Raw genomic sequence first — 22,941 nt, forward strand, 5'->3', positions numbered from 1 at the left:
TTTCCTGGTGAGGGTTATCAACCTTCTTTCCTCCGGTCACTTAGCAACAGTGATTAAGCGAACAAGTCTCCTGAGCAATGGTGCTGTCTGTTGAGGGCCAAAGTCATGTTTTCAAAAAAAAAGTGAAAATTAAAAATCAGTGGTCCCTGCTGGCTTGGGGCCTGGTACATGCACACCCCCAATACCACGCTGTCAGCAGCCCTGAGTGAAGCAATTTTCTAACGGTGCACCTGCACAACTTCTCATTCATACTTAGCTATGGCTTGGCTTAGGGTTACTCACAAGCCAAGCCGTAAATATGAGATTCATTTTCAAATGAGCAGCGCTGAAATGAAGTAGCAAGATACAAAGGAGGTCTATAGTCCCAACCTGCTCTCTGGTGAACCTCAGTGTGAACAACGCTATATACAAACCTAATGTTCTAATATACCTGCCACTTCACAGGGACTCTGAAGGATATTTAACCTCCAAAGATAGAAGAAATGTCTTAGCTGGAGTTCTCTGCAGAGTTGCAAGCATTATCTCTGTTAGACAATTGTTAGGCTTGTTGGGCTTATGATGAGGCCACCAATAGAGTAGTAGCAGCTAAAATCACCTCTCGGATTCAGATGAAGTCCCGCCTGCAGACCTCTCCAGCTCTTTTCACACCAGCCAGTACATGTTAGAACCACATCCCAGGCAATGTTCACTGGTCACACATGAAACAGGGCCTCCTTTCTATTTTTATTTTTCAGAAGTAAACTGTCCAGGATTTTGATGGTGCAAAGTCCTGGCATGGTTATTCTGCTCCTTATGTGACTTTAAGAATCAGAGGTTGTAAATGGGTATTGTTTCTGCAGCTCCAGGATCCTGATCAAAATGAGGCAAGCAACCCCCAGAAAAAACAGCCACAACAAAACCCAATAGTAGGTGGGCATGGAGAACCAGGCTCTGCAAAGCTCCATTTTAGATCCTTTGCACCTGCCAGGAAAAAAAAAAGAGAGAAAATAATCACCTGGTGCAATCAGTCAACTATCAGTCTGATGCCCTGCCATAAGCTAGGCCCAGTAAGCTCTGGCTTCCATTATTTGTAGCCTTCATAAGAATGAGAGTACTTTTAACAACACTAAGGAAACACTAAATTCTGTAAAATGTAAAACGTATAAACACAAATTCTTTATACATCCCTCCTGAAACAGCTGAATTCTGCAATCTGTACTGAATTTACACACATTTTTGTATGATTTCATGTCATTTATTAATTCCATGGTCATAAAGGCTAAACATTTTACATTTCTTCTACAAAAACAGGACCCTGAGTTTCTCACAGAATGCTGAATTCTCAAAAATGAAAATACAACAGAACAGGCCTGCTAGATCCACCCAAACTAGAATCCTGTTTCCCCACAGTAGCCAACCCAAATACCTCAGTGAAGTCCACAAGCAGTACATGAAGACAGAAGCCCATTCCTGAGATTACTCCCAGCAGCTGGCATTTTGTGGCAATGCTGCTTCTGAGTCTTCTCCTCATGACTAGTAGCCACTAATAGAATTTCTCACCCATGAATTTGTCTCATCCCCCTTTTAAACCCACCTAAGAGAGGGGCCATGACCACATCCAGTGGCAACAAATTCCATAAATTAATTTTGTGATGTGAGGAAGAGTATATCCCTTTGTCTCGCTCCAAATCTCTGGCCAATCTGTTTCAATAGAACACCCCAAGTTCAATAGAACACCTTTCCTAGCTCTACAATATCCTCTTTTTTTTTTTGCTTTTGCTTTTTTGAGACATGGCAACCAAAACTGTGGATTACAGAAAGTTCTGTTCAGACTGCAAAGAAAACTTCCCATGTGGAGAAGGGCTAGAACAATCCTATGAATGGCAAGCATAGAAAGCATTGTTCACTTACAGAAGTGTCTCTCCCCTCAGTTCCTCACATTCTTCATCTAGTTCCTCATTGCCCGATTCCTCTTTGGGTTCTTCCTCTACGGTCTTACTGATGTTGCTTCTGCACCGAAGTTCTGACTCCCTCCTGAGAAGAAAGACAGTGTGGATCCTGCAGTGGTCAACTCACCCCAGAAAAAGAGGCTCACAGCTCAGCCAGCAATGGAATACATTTCTGGTAATGCTGGATGAAACTTCAGAGAAATGGAGTCTCTCTATCACTCAAGGAGCTTCTTTGGGCTCCCATCTTTGCAACAGCAGATTGACTTAGCCTAAAATATATTTGTCCTCCCAAGGAGGTAATTAAAGAAGACCGAGAGCCATTTTGGAGATAGGCCCTGATACAGAGAGAGACTAATTGGCATGTCCCCTGGCACAAAGAACAGCTTCACTTTACATGGCAATACCCAGGCATACCGGTGTTTCTCTCATCAAATAAAGTGGAGTGTGATTGATAAGTGGCATCCTCACAGCACCTGTGTACATGTCCTGGGAGCTCCCAGGTGTGTGTATTTTAAAACATGGGCCTGTTTGCTGCAGAAACCAGCAATGCACTTGCAGCAAAATGCCTGCTGCACAGTGCATAGCCAAAACATATTATCTGGGAAACAAACCCTGGGTCTCAGTTCATAGTTTGATGTCTTCATCACTCAGATGTCTGCTCTCATTTAAAGAGGGCAGGTTCTCCCTCCAGGAGGCAGAGAGATCACACTGCTTTCCCTTCTGTGCAGTGGCTTCTGTCTACAACATGTGAGGCCCTTCTTCATGCGCCTCCTCCACAAGAAGCCCAGAGGGCAGCAACACAAGAACGGGCCTTTTCTGCGGTGGCTCCCTGTTTGTAGAATGCTCTCCCCAGAGAGGCTTGCCTAGTGCCTTCATTACATATCTTAGGCACCAGGTGAAAACATTTGTCTACAACCAGGCATCCTATTGCCTTTTAAATGTGTTTGTTGGAGGGGGGTTTAGTGATTTTGTTTTGTACAGTCATACCTCGGGTTACAGACACTTCAGGTTGCATTTTTTTGTGTTACGGACCTGCCGAAACCCGTAAGTACCGGAATGGGTTACTTCCGGGTTTCGGGGGTAGCACATGCACAGAAGCACTAAATTGCGCTTTGTGCATGTGCAGAAGTGCCTAATCGTAACCTGCGCATGCGCAGATGCACCGCTGCGGGTTGCGAATGTGCATCCTGCATGGATCACGGTCGCAATCCGAGCGTCCACTGTATTTGTTTTATTACATATTTTGTGTTCACATTTTGCATTTTTATGTTGTGAACCGCCCTGTGATCTTCAGATGAAAAGTGTTACACAAAATTAATAAATAATAATAATACATCATACTCGATTCTGGGTGTCCCTGCCATGCTCTGCTGGGAGAAGCTGGGAGATGCTGCATGCAGGAGAAAGTAATTGTCAGCAGAGTCTTCCTGGAGACTGTGGAGTTGCCTGTGGGGAGGAAATGATAGATAACCACACTGGACATGCCAAGGACCAAGCAAGACTATTCTGCACACTTGAATCAAGCTTTGCCTCTTGCATCAACCCATCCCTACCTGTCTGTGTTCTCTTCCTCCTCCACCTCCTCCTCCTCCACTGCCGTTGACTTAATTGCTTCCCCCTCAGAGCTCTGCTCATTTTCAGGGTTGTGAAAGTGCTGCAATAAGAATCAAGGAAGATTGTGATCAAAAGATGAAGAGAGACTGGGAAGCCTTGAGCCACTTGCATCATCTCTTTTGGGACTAGAAAGGGGGGGCTCCTTGGACGAAAGTAACAAAATTCAAAAAGAGCAAGCATCAAAAACTGGATCAACAGAATAATGGAGCATGAGCCGTTTGTAACTGCACTATTCTGAGAAATACAGCTTTGATTTGGTAGTACTAAGAGCTTTTCCAGATAACCTATTTATTCTATTTTTGGGAATTTTTATTTCCTTACATCCCACCATTCCTGCAAGGAGCGCCTGTGACGTACATGGTTCTCACACACCCCACACCCCAATTTTGCCCTCACAACAACCCTGTGAGGTAGGTTAGACGGAGAGGTTGTGACTGGCCTAAGTTCACCTGTTAAGTTCAGCAGGGATTTGAACCCTGGTCTCTTGCACAAAGCTTACACGGGGATTAAATTATATCCTATATTTATTGAGCATTTGTTCTGATTTGTTTGCAGGGTGGTTATAAAACAATGAGCATCCACCCTGGTTTTCCTGCAGGGTGTTTACACATCTTTCCTGTTAATTATTTATTCACTCCACACTTTTCAGTTAATTTCCTCATCACGTTCCTAACTGCAAAATTATAACTGGATTTACCACACTAGAGTGAGAGCACTTTAATCCACTTTAATTGTGGAAACTATAATTTCCCAGTTTGCACTCAAAATCCTTCCTGCAAAATACTGGCAGTTGGGAGTCTCCTAGCCCTCAAAGCCTGAAAACTTGAGCAACTAAAGGGAATTCCAAATGTGGCATTCTGAATCCCAGGATCTGAGGAGGAGGGTGTGGGGATGACTCATGGCTGCTGATTCCCTGTGGTTAACAGTGCTGCTAGGAATTTGTAGCTCACTAGAAACCTCAGAGGCTGGCACAAAGCAGTTTTGCCAGTGACTGTTAACTTTAATGAAAACAAAAAGCCGCATGAAGCAAAGAGTCAGATAAAAGTGAGTCACGTGAACTCACATGGACACTGAAAGCAGACAAAAGCATGATGTGCAGTTACTTCTCTCTCATTTTTGCCAGCCAGTCCCTTTTGTTGACACTAGTTCCTTTGTGTATAGCAGTTTTGCTTAATCCTGAAGAAGGTAATGTAAAGAAGGCCTTCCAGTTCAGCTTCACAGCCAGTGGATAAGGAGAATAGGCAAACCTGTAGCAACAGGAGAGAAGGCACCACTCCTGCATAGTGTCCTGTTGCCCCCAGGCTTGTTAGAATACCATATATTGCATCTGGAACAGAACCTGGAATCCTTATAGCTAAGTTCGCTTCCAGACTGTCAGCACTTTTGCACTGACCTCTCACCCATTCAAGTGGATGCCAGCGTATGTCTTTCATGGAATAAAAAACACCTTCATAACTCAACCCCGTGAAAGTAGGCACATTGCAATACAGAGCTCTTGTGCTAAAACAAAAACTTTGCAGTAAGAAAAGTGACAGGGAAAAGCACTGGAACTGTGGGATAACTACCACTTGATGGCAGTGCCATATAACTTTCTTGCAGATATTGTGCAAGCAAATCAGGACATATGTTCAATAAACTTGCCCGTCTTGGAGCAACCCATGGCTGGTCTTGAATGTGGTGCTGTGGCAACAATGTCCAAAAAATGAATGGGATTGACGCATACCAATGTAAAACAACAAACTGATAATAAGAACACAATTACCAGATCATCACTACCAACATGTTTTCAGGTCACTTTCAGGCCTAAAGGTGTATGCTGGGAATTGGAACAGACCGGAAATGAACAGATTCATTTCCCATCATGCATTGCAATGGCACTTAGGAATTACACAGCCTTCAATACTGGTAAGCTTTAATAAACATGGCTTAGTAAAAGCTTGCTTTTCCAGCTTCAGGCAATACAAAAATGATCTCAACTTAGATTTGAATAAACTCATGGAGGAATTCCAGAATGTGCCCAGGTGGAATTAGACACATGTGTGCAATGCATAACGGGCAATTCAGTTGGAATGTGGGACGTCACTGTGTTTTGGTGCACTGCAAACCAGCAAGCAACAAAGATCAGGCATATCCTTCATTGCAAAAAGCTCATCATAGAGGGAGGGCTTCCTTACCATCAGCTGTCTGGGAATCACTGCAATGCTGACTCTACGACGAGCTGATCCCTGGGACACAGAAGTACAATCCTAATTAGCAGAGCAGTAGTTACAGGGAGGCTTGTGAAGAATGCATATTCCCTGAATGTTCAGCTTTCATTAAAGAGACCTGTGGTATGTTGGGTTATGGAATATACGGGAAAGTCTGCAGGTAATATTATATCCAGTTGCTCAGGAACAAGGAAGCCAATTTTGCTGCATTAAGTCAATGAGTGCAAGGAAACTGAAACAAGCAGCAGGCATTTAAAAACATTTGAATCTGTTACATTTTATTTTATTAACATGTAGTATCATTAAAATAACTAACATATTGGGTCACCTGTACTGAAAGCCTCCTGGTTTTGAATGGATTTCTCCCCCATCCACTGGATGTCCCTTTAGCATATACACCCCCCCCCCAAAAAAAATCTAGCTAGTTTGGTTAGGGCAGCTCAAGAGCTCATTTGTAAAAGGAGCCATTCATGGAACTGAACAATACTTGAAGGGCCAAAGTGACCCATTTGCCTTCTGGCATGATCTCAGGGAAAGCAGCAGCAGCACAGGTCCTGTGCTCCATGAAACATATGCACACAGTCCCCCCACCCTGCCACTTTACCTGCTGGAACATTCGCAATGGAGGATGCTTCAGTCTCTGCTCACTATCGTCTAGGGAGACAAAAACAGGGGAAGGGCTGTAGCTCAGTGGTACGGCACATGCTTTGTCACCAGGTTCTGCCCTTGGCATCTCCAGGTAGGGCTGGGGAAGTCTCCAGTTTGAAACCCTGGAGAGATGCTGCTGGTCAGGGTAGACAATATTGAGGTCAATGGACCAATGGCCCATGTTCATAAAGGCAATCACTGCATCTGTCTTGAACTGCTTTATCCTCTAGAGCACACCTGAGCAGAAGGTAGATTGGAATTTAGTAGCAACTTGCAGATAATCTGCAATAACGTGGATAATTTGTGGTTAATATGGATAATTTATGATTTCATAATATGGAAAATATTCTGAACAACAACAACAAAAAGCTGGCAGTAAATTAGACTGCTGAAGTACAGAAACGGCAACTAGGAAAGTACCGTATTTTTCGCTCTATAACACGCACCCGACCATAACATGCACATAGTTTTTAGAGGAGGAAAACAAGAAAAAAAAATTCTAAATGAAACAGTGGATGCATGATTTTTGTGGTTCATGCTGTGGCCACAGACATGTGATCTGACGGTGAGTTTGGGGTAGCCCAATGCAAAAATCCTGAGGATACATGTGGATCCGTGCTTTGTAACCACGTTTTAAGTGGGGAGGGAAGGAAAAGCACCCAAGGGACAAGGGACACGCGTGGGGTGGGTGGAGAAGGATGCTGTTAATAATGCAGAAGAGGGGTATAAGAGGAGAAGGCTCCTCTCCTCTCCCGCTTTGCTCCTTTAAAGGCTCTGCTTCTCTCCCTCCTCCCCGGCTTGCTGAAAAACTTTGCTGCTATTTAGCCAGCTGAGTGGGGAGGAGAGAGGGACAGAGAGCCTGCTTGCTTTAAAGGAGCCAACCTGACAGGAGCCGCTTACACTCGTGTAAGCGGCTCCTCTCCTCTCCCACTTTGCTCCTTTAAAGCAAGCAGGCTCTCTGTCCCTCTCTCCTCCCCACTAAGCAGCTCTTCTCCCACTTTGCTGTTTCAAAGCGAGCCACGGAGGGAAGGAAGGGGAACCATGGATCCTCTGCTCACGACTGCAGCAGATCCCCCCGCCATCCGTAGGCATTCGCTCCATAACACACAGAGACATTTCCCCTTACTTTCTAGGAGGAAAAAAGTGAGTGTTATGGTGCAAAAACTACGGTACTTTGTTTGACAGGACTGTGAGGTACTGAAAACAAATTCCTAGGCTCATAATGTACACAGAGGCACCCTGTTCTATATGGCTTTTGCTCCAAGTTCTGGTTGGTAGATCTTTTGGGGAGAGGTCTTAGTCAAAAAAATAAAGTATATCTGTCAAGTATGAAGACTTCCCACCCATATTTTCCCTATAGGATAGGAGCACCTGCATGCAGACGGTCTGAGGTGCATTCCCTGACATCTGCAGGGCAGCCTGGAAGAAACATTGACCTGAAACCCTGGGGAGATGCTGCCAGTTGGTGTAGAGAATACTGAGCTGGATGGACCAATGGTTTGATTCAGTATAAGGCAGCTTCTTCTGCTGGCAGCTGAACAAAGCTTCAAGTCGGTTCAAAGGGCTTCACTGGTACATGTGATGCAAGTTGCCAGGGAAGGACTCTGTTGGGGTTATGAGGATAGTGGCAGCAATAGCAAAGAGCTGGCTTTGTTTATCTGGAATCACCTCTCATGTATTTGCAGTTCAACTGAACTGATGCACTGCAAGTGTTGGCTTTTCACCAGTGTGCTGTTATCTACAATCCATTTCAACACCCAAAAAAGCCCCATGCAACTTGCTCCTGAGAACTGACTCCAGTGCCTGGTGTCTTCTTATTCCCGCTAATGCCCCTTCTGTCCACGCATCAGCATTTGTTCACATTATGTTTACATCTCAAGGCACCGCACAGCCACTCTTTGCACGAAAGCGGGCCCCACCTCACCCCTGTTTTCTGCCAGCTGCCGGTTACGCGAGTTCTGCTGAATGAGCCTCTTCATCTCCTCCAGCTCCGTGTGCTCTCTCAGGTGGTGCCTTTTCAGGTTCTCGACGTGCTGCACCATCACCTCTGCAGCCCGGCTCATGCGGGCCTCCTGTGGGAGAGATGGCAAGGGGTGGTTTAAAGCAAAGCAGTGGGGCAAGGTAGCTCAGAGACCAAAAGCCAGCACAATCCTCTTGGGTAGGGGCCTGGAGATATTGCTGCGTGTTTACTTATTTCTGTATTGCACATTGGCCATGGAGGTACTTTGGGTGAGAGGTGATGGATTGCCTATAGAGTTAATAACCTACAGAGTTAATAGCAGATTAAACTGGGGGATTCCTGGTCCTCCAGAGCACATTCACTTGTGCTGTATCAGCTCTCGAAAGAAAACAACAAGAGTCCTTTTAATAAAAGCTTCAAGATCTTGATACAGTAATTTGGCGGAGCTCAGGCCCAGAAGCCAAACGCAATTTGGCCCTCAGAATTCACCACAGGCCAGACTCCCTCCTTAGTCACATCCCTCATGAGTCCTGCTTCCCACTCTCCTTGAGTGTTTTTGCCTGGCTGGAATGTGTCCTTGAACTCCGGAAACACCTCTTACTTGTCTGGATGAAGGGTCGTGGGGGTGTGCAAGTGTTTGCAGAAATTAGCCTGCTGTACAAAGGTAAAATTGATAGCAATTGTTCTGCCCACTTTTGCTGTGGCATGTGGCCCCCAAGAAGGTTGGTTAGAAGGGAAATTGACTTTAGGGCTAAATGGGATTCCTCATGCCTATGGTAAATCTTTAAAACAACCGATAGTGTGAATTTAAGTTCTACACTGGCAAAAAGACACATTTGTAGAAGAGCCCACAGTCATTTGCCGTTGTAATTGACCTGATGGACAGCTCCTAATTTCTCCGCTGCGCCCGTTGCCCGTTCAATTGCTCCTTCTAGGACAGCAAGAGTGCTTTGCAAATGTTCTACCAATTCCTTGTGCCTGGGGTCCAGGCAGGCCTGATCCAGCTTCTGGAGAGATAAAACACAAGATGGAAAATATTGGATTAACTGGACTATCAGCCTAACTCCTAATTGAGGTTCCTCACCAGACCTGATAAAAAGGCAGTCCCAAGCAATGGATCATTACTTATGCATTAGACATTTTCACCAGCAGTTTAATCAGGTTTGGTTTAGACAATTGCTTGCATCCACAGTTCCCATGAGCAGAACTCTGTTTACAGGGTGCTCCAGCTGGAGGAAGCAGAGGGAGGTGATTTTTGCTGATTCCCCCTCTCCGTTGTTGCCCCCCTGGAAAAAAAATGGCTCTGGAGGATAGGGGGACCTCCAAAATAGTGTGGAGAGGTGGCCATGAGGTCTTTAGGGGGAATCTGTCAAAATCACCTCCCCCTTTTCCTCCAGCAGCACCTCATATTCTGTGAATATCTGTGATATTCTGTGAACAGCTGGATCAAAATGAAGATAGTTGAAATTAGGCCCAATCATTACTCCATGGGATCAAGTTAATCATTACTCAAGTCTCATTTATTTAAATGAAACTAAGTGCAATTAACTTAGGCTGCTTAACAACAGCTATCACCCAACCATATTCGGAAATAACTTTGCAGTTTTCAGATTTCTGCAATTGCACCATGGTGGAATAGTGCAAGTAACATAATTTTTAAATGACACACTAAATGGGGTGCAAAAATGATGGTGAGGAACACCCACTTAATAATGTTGAGAAAAGAGGTATATGGTGACCATGAGAATCAGTAAAGGGGAGAAGACAGCACCACTCACTGGGCTATGTCCTGTGTACTGTTTAGATGAAAGACAGTACGACACAAGCAACAAAAAGCAACAAAAAGTGCTTATAGCCAACAGTGATCCTGTTTGTACCTTGCAACAGACTAGCAGCCTCATACCTGGCACTGCTTGAGAATTCTAAGAAACCAAAATAATCAGTGCGGCTTTGAAAGGTTCAGTCCACCATCTTGATTCAAAATGGCACCCAACTGCATCAAAACACCAAGATCTTAGGAACCTTTGTGCCAAATTTAGTCACAATGCTTTAAGAGGAATGCAGCAAACGAATGGTCCAAATGGCCAAGGGTTCTTGGGACATGGCTTCACTGACCTGCAGCATTGCCCGGCATTCCCCAAGCTCATGCTGAATATTCTCCTCAGCTGTGTTCCTCGCTCGCTCTTCCACCTGCACTCGCCGCCTCAGCGTGAACACGTCACAGCGGAAGGCAAGAGCCAAGTGTGCAAAAGCTGCCTGCCAAGAAAGGGGGCAGGTCAAAACATAGCCAACGACTCTCAGGAAACTCAGCCGGCATTCAAATGCAAGCATAGGTTTAAAAAGAAAAAAAAGGAAAGGAAACTCACCAGCACCATTGCAAAAACAAAGCATTTTAGGGGAAATGTTTATGGCCTGGCTTGTGAGAAAAGGAAGGCCAGTTCTAGAAACAAGCATCTATATTTTGCTTAAATATTTTAATAATTTTATGCAAATGTATTCCTGAAGTTTTCAGGCTCTTGAAGAGAAGAAGAGTTTGGATTTGATATCCCAGTTTATCACTACCCGAAGGAGTCTCAAAGCGGCTAGCATTCTTCTTTCCCCTCCTCCCCCACAACAAACACTCTGTGAGATGAGTGGGGCTGAGAGACTTCAGAGAAGTGTGACTGGCCCAAGGTCATCCAGCAGCTGCATGTGGAGGAGAAGACGCGAACCAGGTTCACCAGATTACAAGACTACCGCTCTTAACCACTACACCACACTGCCTCAGTTTCACCTCAGTTTCACCTCAACAGCCAGTCGGGGGGGGGGCGGGGGAAGAAGGGGAAATCAGGTTGCCAGTTGTGTATACATCTCTGTGTGAGAGTTAAACTGATAAGAAGCACTTCAAGGCTGTGCCTGGAGACTGGTCAGTCAACTTCGGTTGGAGCGCCATGTTTCTAGCCTAATGTCTACACATTCAGGCTGGGCACTGGGTGGAGATAGTAAGACTTTGGGAGGTCCATTGTTATTGGTGTCGTCATGACCATCAAGCAGGTGCCTGTGGAGTCTTGAGAATCCATCTTCCAGGCACATCTCAATGTCATAATTGTTCAAGACATGCCCTGATAGCTGAAGAAAGTATTGCACCCTCCCAGCAATAATAAATTGTGATTTAACTATTGGGAAAATGTGACTTAACTACATATTGGGAACAGTGTATTTTCCCATGCTATACTTTCTAGCAAGGCCCTTGGAATGTGCTGCAAATGGATTGGGAATGATCAGCAGTTGTGAATGTAGAGATTTACCAACTGTGTGCAATGAGCTGCTGATCAACTTAACACTTGTTCTATGGACAACTTTAGATGAGTGCGGGATGTTCCCTGCCAAGGGCAGCAGGTGGTTAGTCAGAGCATCAGCCATACTGAAAACATTGTGCATTATATACCGGTAATATTTGTATACCACTTAATACTGAAATCAGTCTCTAAGTGATTTACAAAACAATAAATATGATATATATAACAAAGAATGAAACAGCGAAACTGCAATGCAATAAAACAATAAAATCACTAAAACTGACATTTAAAAACATCTTTAGAGTCAGGAATCCCTTCCGTCTCCAGCCTGCCTCTCACCAAGGCACACCCTGACTTGCAAAATATGTGAGACTCAAATTCTGCCTGACATCTGCACAAATCATAAATACCGATTACTCATTCAGTATCACTTGTCCCATTTTGCTCCCACCAATACACACAAACACATCATCCACCCAATCACTCTAATGTCTCCCATTCAGTCACCAACCGCTAACTCCAGTCACTCCCTCCACTCAGCAAAAATGAATAGGAAAAACCAAGGAGACAATGAAGCCATTCATGGACAGAACAATGTAAATAACAATACAAACAGCCACCCATCAGTCACACAGATGGACTCTCACCCAGCTTGCTGTGCTCCACCAAGACTCTCACCCAAGGATGGGTGGAACTGCACACACACCCTCACCTACCAGCAATTTGTTGTGGTGGTGGTTTTATTATATATATTAGTTTGATTTCTTAAAAATGTAAACATACAACAAAAAACAATTCAAGATCTAACTATCAAAATTACTCTGAATCTCCTGACTTCTCCCCATCTCTTCCATGGGTCCTAATGGTGATATTTACAACTGCATATCAACACTTATCCAAAGTTTTATCATTGCAAATTATCCATACTTTCCATTACTTTACAAGTGTGTTTAAAATCCTCCTAATGTTTTAACATGCTAACAATGGTCTCGTAAATAAATTATGAACTTTCCCCATTCTTTTTTAAAGTTCTTGTCTTCTTGATTTCTGAGCTTCTCAGTTAATTTTGCCATTTTGGCATAGTCCATCAACTTGGTTCCGACAGATTTCTCTGTTCATTCCAGAATTGTTAAGAAGGTAAATGAAATGATTTCAAAATTCGTTGGCTGCTGACCAACGTAGACAAATTTGTTGTGTATAGTTTAGCTATTTAAAACAGTGTAAATTGCCAAGGGAATTTTGAAAGCTAAACTATTTGGGTAAACTTTAAGTTTTGACAATTTGCAGTTCTACGCATGGATGTTTTATCTCACGCTCGGATTGTCTTGTTTGTTTGTTTTGCGATTTAATATTGTTATGGCCACAGGCTACGAACAATAACAACCTGATTGACTGAATAGTCAGAGCATCACAAGGGCCAGACCCACTGCCTAACTACCAGCTGGAAAGCAAGGCCCCCAAATTAACTGCGAGACTGAAGCTGGTTGCTATGATCATTTGCTGTTCTGACGATGGTCTCGCTAAGCCTCAGAATATTTCATTCAAAGTGGCACACAAAAGTGATACTAGACATCAAGCCACGTGGGGATAACAGCACTCAACTCACCTCCACATCCTGCTCTGTTAAAGCTACCCTGCGAAGGAAGAGAAAGCAGAGCCATAAGAGATTTGATGACATCCACAACATGTTGCATTCTTGATCCTCTTATCTGCAAAAAGTCTGAGCAAAGAGATCCAGATGGGAATACTTCTGTTCAAGAAGAAGGGCAAAGGGATTGCAGTGCCAATATTAGCCCAAGGTATACAGTGGTGCTCCGCAAGACGAATGCCTCGCAAGACGGAAAACTCGCTAGACGAAAGAGTTTTCCGTTTTGGAGGTGCTTCGCAAAACGAATTTCCTATGGGCTTGCTTCGCAAGACGACAATGTCTTGCAAGTTCCTGCTGGTTCCCCCCACCCCTTTTTCTAAGCTGCTAAGCTGCTTATCAGCTGATCAGATCAGCAGATAAGCCGCTAAAAGCCGCTAAAAGCGCTAAAAGTGCTAATAGCGCTAATCCGCTAATCCTTCAATGGGCTTGCTTCGCAAGACGAAAAAACTGCTAGACGAAGAGAATCACGGAACAGATTCTTTTCGTCTTGCGAGGCACCACTGTACAAGGGAACCGGTTGGGAAATAATATGGTAAGATTCCCCATGGCTTCACAATGTCCTGCGAGACTGTCTACGTGGGTCGAAATGATCCCAAATGCAGCAGTTTGCTTCTGTCTGACTGCATGATCATTTTCGTGCTGCCTTCTTGGAATAGGTGCCATGCTTCATACAGCCCTTCCTGCTCACAAGAAACAGATACGTGGAAGGTTCCTACCTATGCAGGCCTAGTCTTTGCAGCACAGAAAGTTCCATCGCAGAGGTAGTCAGCGCATCTTCAGAGGGATCTGGGTCTAGGTAGAGAAAGATCAGCCTTGAAACAGAGCCAAACCAGAGCCAGACAAGGAAAATCAAGGTGCCATGGGAGCTCCATGGCATCATTCTGTTTCTGAGTAGAAAACACCAAGCGATGGCAAGCTACTAGTTGGAGCATGGGTAGGCAAACTAAGGCCCGGGGGCCGGATCCGACCAATCGCCTTCTTAATCCAGCCCACGGATGGTCCAGGAATCAGCATGTTTTTCCATGATTAGAATGTGTCCTTTTATTTAAAATGCATCTCTGGGTTATTTGTGGGCCATAGCAATTCACTCATTATTATTTTTCCAAAATATAGTCCGGCCCCCCACAAGGTCTGAGGGATAGTGGACCGGCCCCCTACTGAAAATGTTTTCTGACCCCTGAGTTGGAGGTTGGTCAAAAGCACTTGATTTACAGGTCACCCACACACTAGATTTACAAGATACCAGCTACTGCCAGGCCTTTATAGTCAAGATCTTTCTAGCCTAGATCAAGACCAGTTGCAATGTAGATTTTCCCCACTCAGGATAGAGGCAAGCCATCCATCCATTGCTCTTCAGCCATGAAACAAGCAAACAGAATGACATAGCTAAAATAAAGCAGGAAATAAAACAGTGAGGAACTAGGACCCAGGAGACCAGGGTTCAAATCCCCGCTTAGCTATGGGGTTCCCTGGGCTAACTTGCGCCAATCATTGCCTCTCATAGTCTAGCCTACCGTACAGGATTTTTGTGACAAGGAAATTAGGAGGGAGAGCAGCAAGTACACTTTTAAAAAAATGATGCAGTTTCAAAATACAGATTATTATCGCTCAGTTTTAAACAAAAAATAAGGGAAGAATATAGGGGAAATGATGGAAAGGGCCACCTGAACCTAGCAAAGAAGTCAAGCAAAATATGCTAACTTTTGCAAAACAGTGTGAATTGTCTCATAACCATGGATTCAATGCAAAACAAAGCTAGGCTCTAGCTGCTTACAGCCTGTCACTTTCAGCAGGAAACACCAAACAAGGAAGTTTAAGAAGGCGAGCAGCTGAGGGTGAAGAAAGACAAGGGAGGGAGGAACAGTTTCACTGGGGCAGGTAGGAAGGGCAGGACGAGACCTGTGTGGAACTCACCAAGGGGAGTTCCTGGTGACCTACACCGGAAGAAACACTCCTCCAGGTAATCTCCTCGGGGCTTAGAAAAGAATGTGTTGATCTTTTATGGATGGAGACAGAAACAGAACTGAGAGGCAGTGTTGCATAGTGGTTACAGTGTCAGTCTAGGACCCGGGAGACCCTTGTCCTACTTGGCCATGAAGCTCACTAGGTGATCTTGGGCCAGTCGCAGTCTCTCAGCCTGACCTCCCTCACAGGGTTGTTGTGATGATAAAATGGAGGGGGCGGGGAGAACTACGTATGCCACCTTGAGCTCTCTGGAGGAAAAGCGGTACATAAATGTAATAAATCAATAAATCAAGTGGAAGCAAAAGGAGAGAAAGAGAGAAGGAAAGGGAGAAGCAAAACAGGAAAGAAGATAAAAACCCTGCCAGAGAAAAATGGTAAATTAAATTGTTGGACTATGCAGAAATGGCAAAATTGACTGGAAGCTCAGGAGCCAAGAAGACCAAAACTTTAATAAGGAATGGGGAAAAGTTATAATTTATCTTGGAGACCACTGTAAACAGATGAAAACATTAGCAGGATTGCAATAACACTTGTAATGTAACAGGTACTATGGAGATAATGGAGTTACCGGTATTTAAAAATATGGATTACTGGTAAAGATGCAATCCAGTGATTTGGAGGAATCTTTTAACTATGGATGTGTATTATTATATTTTTATAATTGTAAAATCAAATAAAAATTATTTAGGAAAGAAGGAGAAGCAAAACAAAAGAGAATGACTGGCAGAAAAGGAAGTGGATGGGAGAGTCTAGAAAATGTAAATAAATAACGTTAAAAGAAGGGAAGGGGACACTCCAAAAGGAGAAGAGCAAATGAGGAAAGCAATGGCAAAGTCTCACTCACCAACCTTCATCACTCTCACCACTATCTTCAAAGTGCACCGTTGGTTCCCTGCCCCTCGTGCTCTCCTTGCGTGCCTGTTCCTGGAGTTTCCTAGCACAACGCTGCAAAGGGAAAGAGCAGTAGACAGGTGTAAAGGAGGACACATAGCCCTGTGGTGATGGATCAGGCTCTCCTAGAAGAGGAAGGAGTGACACAGGTAGGAACCCCAGTGATGCTAAGCTCACACAGTAGTGAGGAGCAGAGGCAGAAGAAAATGTCTCCTTCCATGTAGAGCACGCTGGAACATCCTTTTAGGGGAAAGACTTGCTAGGGTGGAACAAGGCAGGTTCCAGCTGGTAAATGGATTATGAGAAGTGGGACCCCCCCCCCAATAGTGCTATGTATGAAACTAAGCAGTTCTGGAGCTGATCAGCACCTAAGATGGACACTACTTGGGAACTTCCTGTTAAGAGTAAGTCAACTAAAAGTAAAGTGCTCCCCTTAGTGCTGCTCACCTTGTTTGTGCTATCAGAGCTATGCCTTCTCTCATCCATCACCCTTTCTGATTCACCTTCTGAACTGGCCATTGTTCCTAGAGAATGGAGGGCAAAAGGTCAGACTTGTACTCATCTCAGCTTCTAATGTGCTGGGTCTGCAAAGTCAGCATGGAATATTTCCCAGTCAACTCCAAACCAGAAGCTAGCAACAGAATCAGAGGCATCAACGTACACCTCCCCATCCCTTGAACAACAAGGGTGGAACAAGATAGCTAGCGGCTCCCAAGCACACTATACCTTTAAAGCACATTCAAAATACCACCCCCACCCCCCAGGCCGATATCTGGGCACTGTAGTTTGTTAAGGGTTGCTGGGAATTGTGACTCTCTGAGGGGTAAATTACAGTGCTCAGAATTCTTTTCAGGAAAGAAAGTGCTTCAAACGTGCTCGAAAAGTATAGTGTGTACGCAGTCTCAGGAAGGAAGGAAGGAAGGAAGGAAGGAAGGAAGGAAGGAAGGAAGGACCATGCCTGTTTAATGTCAATGCACACTAGACATGTGATCCAAGATCTAACACCAGGGAGTGGTGGCTCCATTGTAGTTGGGATGGGAGAAAGAGAACAGAAACTGGGGCCTAGAATCATAGAATTACTGAGTTGGAAGGATACTCCCAAGGGTCATCTAGTCCAACCCCCTGCAATGCAGGAACCTCAACTAAAGCATCCATAGCAGATAGCCATCCAACCTCTGCTTAAAAGCCTCCAAGGAAGGACAGTCCCCCACTTTCCAAGGGAGTCTGTTCCACAGTCAAACAGCTCTTACTGTCATATGTTTTGTAAGAATCTCCTTTCTTGTAGCCTGAAGCCATTGGTTCCAGAGCAGGAGAAAACAAGCTTGTTCCATCTTCCATATGAAAGCCCTTTTAGATATTTGAAGATGGCTATCATATCTCGTCTCAGTCTCTTTTCCAGGCTAAACATACCCAGCTCCTTCAACCGTTCCTCATAAGGCTTGGTTTCCAGATCCTTGATCATCTTGGTTGCCCCTCTCTGCACACGTTTCAGCTTATTAAGATCCTCCTTAAATTGTGGCACCCAAATCTGGATGCTGTTCTGTGAGAGTGAGTTTGCATAGTCTTCTCACCTGGCCAATAGGAGCCTGAGGTGCTCATGGAGCACTGAACCAGTACCTGACTTCAGAGATGCTGTTCAAAGTCAAGTCACTAAACCATGCAAGAAGAAAGCATTTCTTTGCGGGTAGCCTGTGCAAGAGGTCAGCTGTCAGAGGGCTGCCTCCTAGAAGTGCAGCTAACCCCGCCATCCTGTTGGATTGTGAGCCTTTAAGTCAGCTGCTCAGCAATGAAGACCCTGCCAACTTCCAGGATTTGGAGCAGTGCTTACAAACCACATCGGGCTACTGCATTGTGAAAGAGAGAGAGAGAGAGAGAGCCTCCTCCTACCCAGGGAAATTGATTCCTCCTTCCACCCCCAGGCTTTCTCTGTTTCCTTACCTGAATCCAAAGACAGCCTACTTCCATCCAGCTCTGCCCGATGCTGCATCAGCGGCTCTTTGCTGAAAGATAAACAGGCTGGATTAACGACCACAGAGCCTCACCAGCATGGAGAGGAAGGTGCAGTCCAAGCAGGCAAGTAACTCTTCCCTCTGCCCACCCCGCCACAGGCTTTCAAGATCCTATGAGTTTTGCCACTCCGGAAGGGAGACCCTGGGAGCAATTGCCAGTAATGTGTCAAAGGGAAAGTTTCATGGTGCTGGGTCACCTTCTGCAGTGTGATCTGGCTCGATGTGCTGCAGGCACAGCTTCCCAACCATCCCATTCCCTTCTGAGCATCCCCTACTCCACGGATCCTGGCTGGCATGGACTCAGCATCTTTACCTCTGCAGCACTGCTCCACTCGCCATCCTGGACCAGGTGGCTGGCAGCCAAGACTGCAGAGTCCTTGTTGTGACCTCTCCCTCCCTGGTAAACTGGACAAAGAAGCTCCCTGTAAAGGCATTTTCAGAAAAAAAGCTATGAGTCACAAACCTCTGGCAAAGGTTTTGTGTTCATCACATTTCAACTACATTGACAAATGGGCCTTGCAGTCTCCAGGCTGCTACTGTTAAGTAACTATCTGCTGTAATCCAGGAGGTATGGAAATTTGTTCCAGGATGGAGAAAGCAGGCCATCTGCTGGGGAGGCTTAATATTTCAGTCTCAAGTACATCCGAAGAACGCTCATTCCAGGAGTTGTTCTAAATAAAAGTCATTGTTTTCTTTTCTGGTCTTATGGACAGGCAACAAATCTGTAGTTGTGCACCCACCCACCCACCCAACAACAACAAAATACTGCAAAGCAGGTGGAAAACAAACACTTTAGTAGGGTGCATTTACATGTAGTTTTGCAGTAAACAGGAGAAGTGAGGAAACACATTAGAAGAGACAAGGAAGTACACAGAAAGACAAGTCGTGATCATGAAAAGCAGGTATATACTCTTCCAAGTAGTGGAATGTAAATTGATCAAATATTAGCTCTAGGAGCACCCATACACTGATGGTCACATGTATTCAGTGTAGCAGACACTGAAGACTAGCTGTCAGGGAAATCAAATTCAGTTCAGTGCTGGTGTGTAGACAAGCTTTGAGGGCTTATACACACAAAATTGCCATTGCATGGAAGGCTGCTTCACCATAATAGCTGCTGCACGCCCACACTTTGGGAGGTTTGCAAATGTGAGAGAAGCATTGCAACAGCCTTTAAGCTCTGAGGGTTTTGTGAAAAGTCTGGCCTTACAGATAAATGCAGAAGACACGTGAAAGAATGCCTAGGTAAAAAAGACAGAGACTGGAAGATGAAAAATAGAATGTCCAATAGCGATGATCAATAAGTACATATCACAGCTGAGAGGCAACAAGGCTGCCTTGTGGTGGAAGTTTTATCTTGGTTCGTAAAGGAGGATTCCACCCTCACATGTTCATTGTTATTCTCATTTCCCACTTCCTTAAAACTGCATGGTTTAATAGCTCATAAAATACAAGGGAATAGAGCCAAATAGCATCTTAATCCTCTCTCTGCCCCCAGACCGTAGAGATAATAAAGTGAATGTACAATCGGAGCTGTACCTATGACATATACAGTCAAAAATGTATCTCCCCCCCCCCCAAGATGTACTACTAATATGTAATGGAAACCTAGACAGAACTGAGTTTCATAAAAGCCTCTCTCAGCCATGCATTCACCGACAGAGCGGCCATATAAGAGCAATTACGCACTGCAACTAATCCACTATATAAACACACTCATGAAATATACATGCCTCAGCATTTTGTGAAATATTTTTTGGTTGAAGCCAGTCTCTGGGGTCACTACAAACAGTTTTGACTCTTTTCGAGACTACTGTTCTAACAATTCTATGTGTGCAAACAGGGAGAGCTGTTGCCTCGTCTCACCTTGAGGCTCTTCTTCCTTTTGGAGATCCCAAGTTGGCTTTAAAGCAGCAGCTGTCAGGAAGGTGAGAGAGGGAGAAAGCAATGGAGGGGGATTCACGGCTGCTGCTGTTGCACCAGCATCTTCACCGCCATGCCCAGTGGGACATTCATCTCTCCCGAGAGCACCTGTCTATGAGGGATCTCTTCTCACAGCCTCTTTATCACACCTGCAAAACACAGGTGCTATTGGGAGCTCCCGCTCCAAAGCTTTTCCCACAGAAAGCAACTCTAATCCAGGCCAAGGGCACAGAGCCGGGAGTCCAGGACCAAAGCAGTAAGCAGGAAGGGATTGCTTGACTTAACGCTTTTAGCTCTTTTCCATCTAAGGATCCTTAGCCACATCAAACATTAAAGCTTCCAAACTTATAAGACAACAGAGAAGGGATAAGTACGAAGTCAAATATCTGTCATTTCCACCATCAGATTGTTCGCTTCAAAACAGGTATCTCCCTGTATACTAGTAAACATGTTCAATATGCTGGCTCCTCACCTCTAAATCAGATGGACACAGGCTGCATTGATATTGTTATTCTCCACAAACTTAACAGGTGCTTTTTTTCTTTTGCAAAGCTGGCTGGATTTGGCCATGGGAATCTACTCTTAAGGGCCACATGCTGATACTTCAGGAGAGCTGGGAGCGGAGGCTTATTATTTACAATAATTCGACTGCATGGTCCCCAATGTGTTGTACAACTTAAAGCAAAACTATATAAGATAAACACAATAATTAAAATGAGAGAGGTGTGTAAACCATTAGAGCACATAAGAAATAGGAGGAAAATAAAGCATGAGAACAGGGCAACATATATTTGACATCCAGTCCTGGTTTAGAGGGTAAAAGAACTAGATGTCAAATACCCAAGTTAGACAAAAGTGATCCCTGGAAATTCATTCTTCTCATTGCCACAACTATAACACAGAGATATCTGTTGCCCCCACCCAGTGCTGTTGGAGTACAACTCCCATCAGCCTCAGTCAACATGGCAATGGTCAGGGATGATGGGAACTGGATTCCAGCAACATCTGGAGCATCACAAGTTCCCCCCAACCCTGATCCACTCCATTGTTTTTCTTGTTTAGGAATTTATCTTCATCTAGACAGCTGGATGTGTCTGGGCTCACTCAGCTGGCCTCCTAGATCACATTCAGGTCTACTAAAGTGTCTGAAAGCAGCCACACTGTCTGGGGAATGACAGGTTTGGTCAAAACATCCAGAGGGCACCAGACTGAGCAAGGATATCTTCATTAATACTGCATCATGCCCTTTCGACAGGGTAATGCTTTTTTTAATTTCTTCTCTCCCACATCTCATTTCAAAGCTCACTTAAGCACATGCTCTACTGTTAAATTAAGGGATCTGGGACACTGGCAGATTGAGTGTGTGCAGCCCTGCCAGGAAATGGCCACAAGTGCTCTCTGACCCTTTCCCCCTTTGTGCTTGTTCCCCTGCCTGTGCAGCAAATATATAAGGACAACGGACCTACCTGGACACAGGGATGTAAGGACTGTCAAGTGCTGAGCCGCAAAGTCTGAGCATGAGCACCGAAGGAAATCCCTTTGAAGAGGGTGCTCCGCCTACGTTGATGAATGCAGTGCAAGAGCCTAAGCTGGACAGAGACAGGGACAGTCTGACCCTAAACAAAACCACCCGCTAAGGAAGACCAGGCTGCAGTGCTTCTCCTCCTTCAAAGCAGACTTCCTCTTGCCAAGCTTGCAGTCTTTGGAATGCACTTTTGCTATGCTGCTGCTGCTGCTCGCTGGAGAAGCCCCTTGTTTATAAGCCGGAGGGCTGCCGCCTTGTAAACACTGCATGCTTGTCATGGTTTCAGCTCTTTCTAGCCATATGTTAGAGCAGCTTACAGACTGACAAGGAGACTGTCTCAGTTCCAGTGTCTCAGCTTGGAAAGGGAGTGGGTCCCTCCTGGGTAAACTTACTACCAAATGCAGTCAGCCAGCCCTGCTGTGTATGGGGCCCTCCTGTTCATTCTGCTAAGTGGGACCCTGGATTTCTGCATAATCCTGCCCCAATGCCATACTGCAGTTGGAGAACAAAGTGTGCAAGAACTGCAAGCATCTCTCAGATACTAACCTAATGGGGAGGACCCAGAAGTCTACTGTTGCCTCCAGAAAGAGTATCATTTCAGAAATTGCATCAGCAGAATTCAAGACATTTAAACTGCAGCCGTGTCTGTGGTAAGCCCAGTTAGGGTTTATCTAAGTAATGATGAAGCCTCAACGGAAGTTGCATCCAGAATTCGACATTCCATCACTGAACTGTAGAACGTGTGTGTGTGTGGCTGACTGACTAATCAATTCAGTTAAGATAAACCAGTTTAAAATGTGCCCAATTAAATGGGCAGCTTTTTAAGAGAAAAGTTTAAATTATTTTCAGTACAGAATTGCTAAAAACTGAATTGCAAGCATCACATTTTACGTAGCTAGCAAGCTAGTTTTGACCCCGTCAACTCCTGTTTCCTCAGGCAACCAAGTGGCTAAGGGCAGCCTTGCTTTCTGGCTAATTTCCACCCCTCCACCTCTAGCACTGAACTAATCCACAACATAGCTGCTCTTGCCAACTAACCTCATCCCTCCCCCATCCATTCTCAAAGCAGCTTTGTTGCTTTTGATCAGACTTAAGCTACAGTGATGCCTGTGCATAAGGATAAGCAGAGATTGTTTGACTGGCCAGAAAGGAGCTTCACCGGCTCCTTAATGTCACACACTCAAGACCATGTCAAATCAGATGTGAAGGTGCCCTGCTGAAGAAGCTCAGCAAACAGGGCTGCTGGGTCGCCCTGAAACTTCTGCATCTTACTCCCTTTTATGCCTGCAAAGCAAGCACCCATGGAACATGTGGAGTTTTGACCTTACTCTAATAAGAAATAGGA

At 44.8% G+C, this 22,941-nt stretch overlaps 1 protein-coding gene and 1 long non-coding RNA gene across 2 annotated transcripts in view; both read right to left on the reverse strand.

Moving 5' to 3' along the window:
- The window catches only part of LOC310709587, a 479,424-nt gene that overhangs the window by 253,336 nt on the left and 203,147 nt on the right, over positions 1-22,941 (reverse strand). The window lies entirely within an intron of this gene.
- Positions 721-21,500, reverse strand: LOC310709567 (uncharacterized protein). The gene is made up of 16 exons (XM_083509400.1): positions 20,015-21,500; positions 18,462-18,570; positions 18,078-18,139; positions 16,587-16,663; positions 16,097-16,193; positions 14,000-14,075; positions 13,242-13,269; positions 10,473-10,613; positions 9,233-9,364; positions 8,322-8,469; positions 6,354-6,403; positions 5,717-5,767; positions 3,482-3,582; positions 3,270-3,374; positions 1,891-2,013; positions 721-960 (listed from the first exon to the last, which is right to left on the reverse strand). The coding sequence occupies exons 2-16, from the start codon at positions 18,485-18,487 to the stop codon at positions 801-803; spliced, it is 1,377 nt and encodes a 458-aa protein (XP_083365526.1). The 5' UTR covers positions 18,488-18,570; positions 20,015-21,500; the 3' UTR covers positions 721-800.

The sequence above is a fragment of the Podarcis liolepis genome (assembly GCF_965112155.1).
Source record: "Podarcis liolepis genome assembly, chromosome: 6".
In the NCBI taxonomy this organism is placed as follows: domain Eukaryota; kingdom Metazoa; phylum Chordata; class Lepidosauria; order Squamata; family Lacertidae; genus Podarcis; species Podarcis liolepis.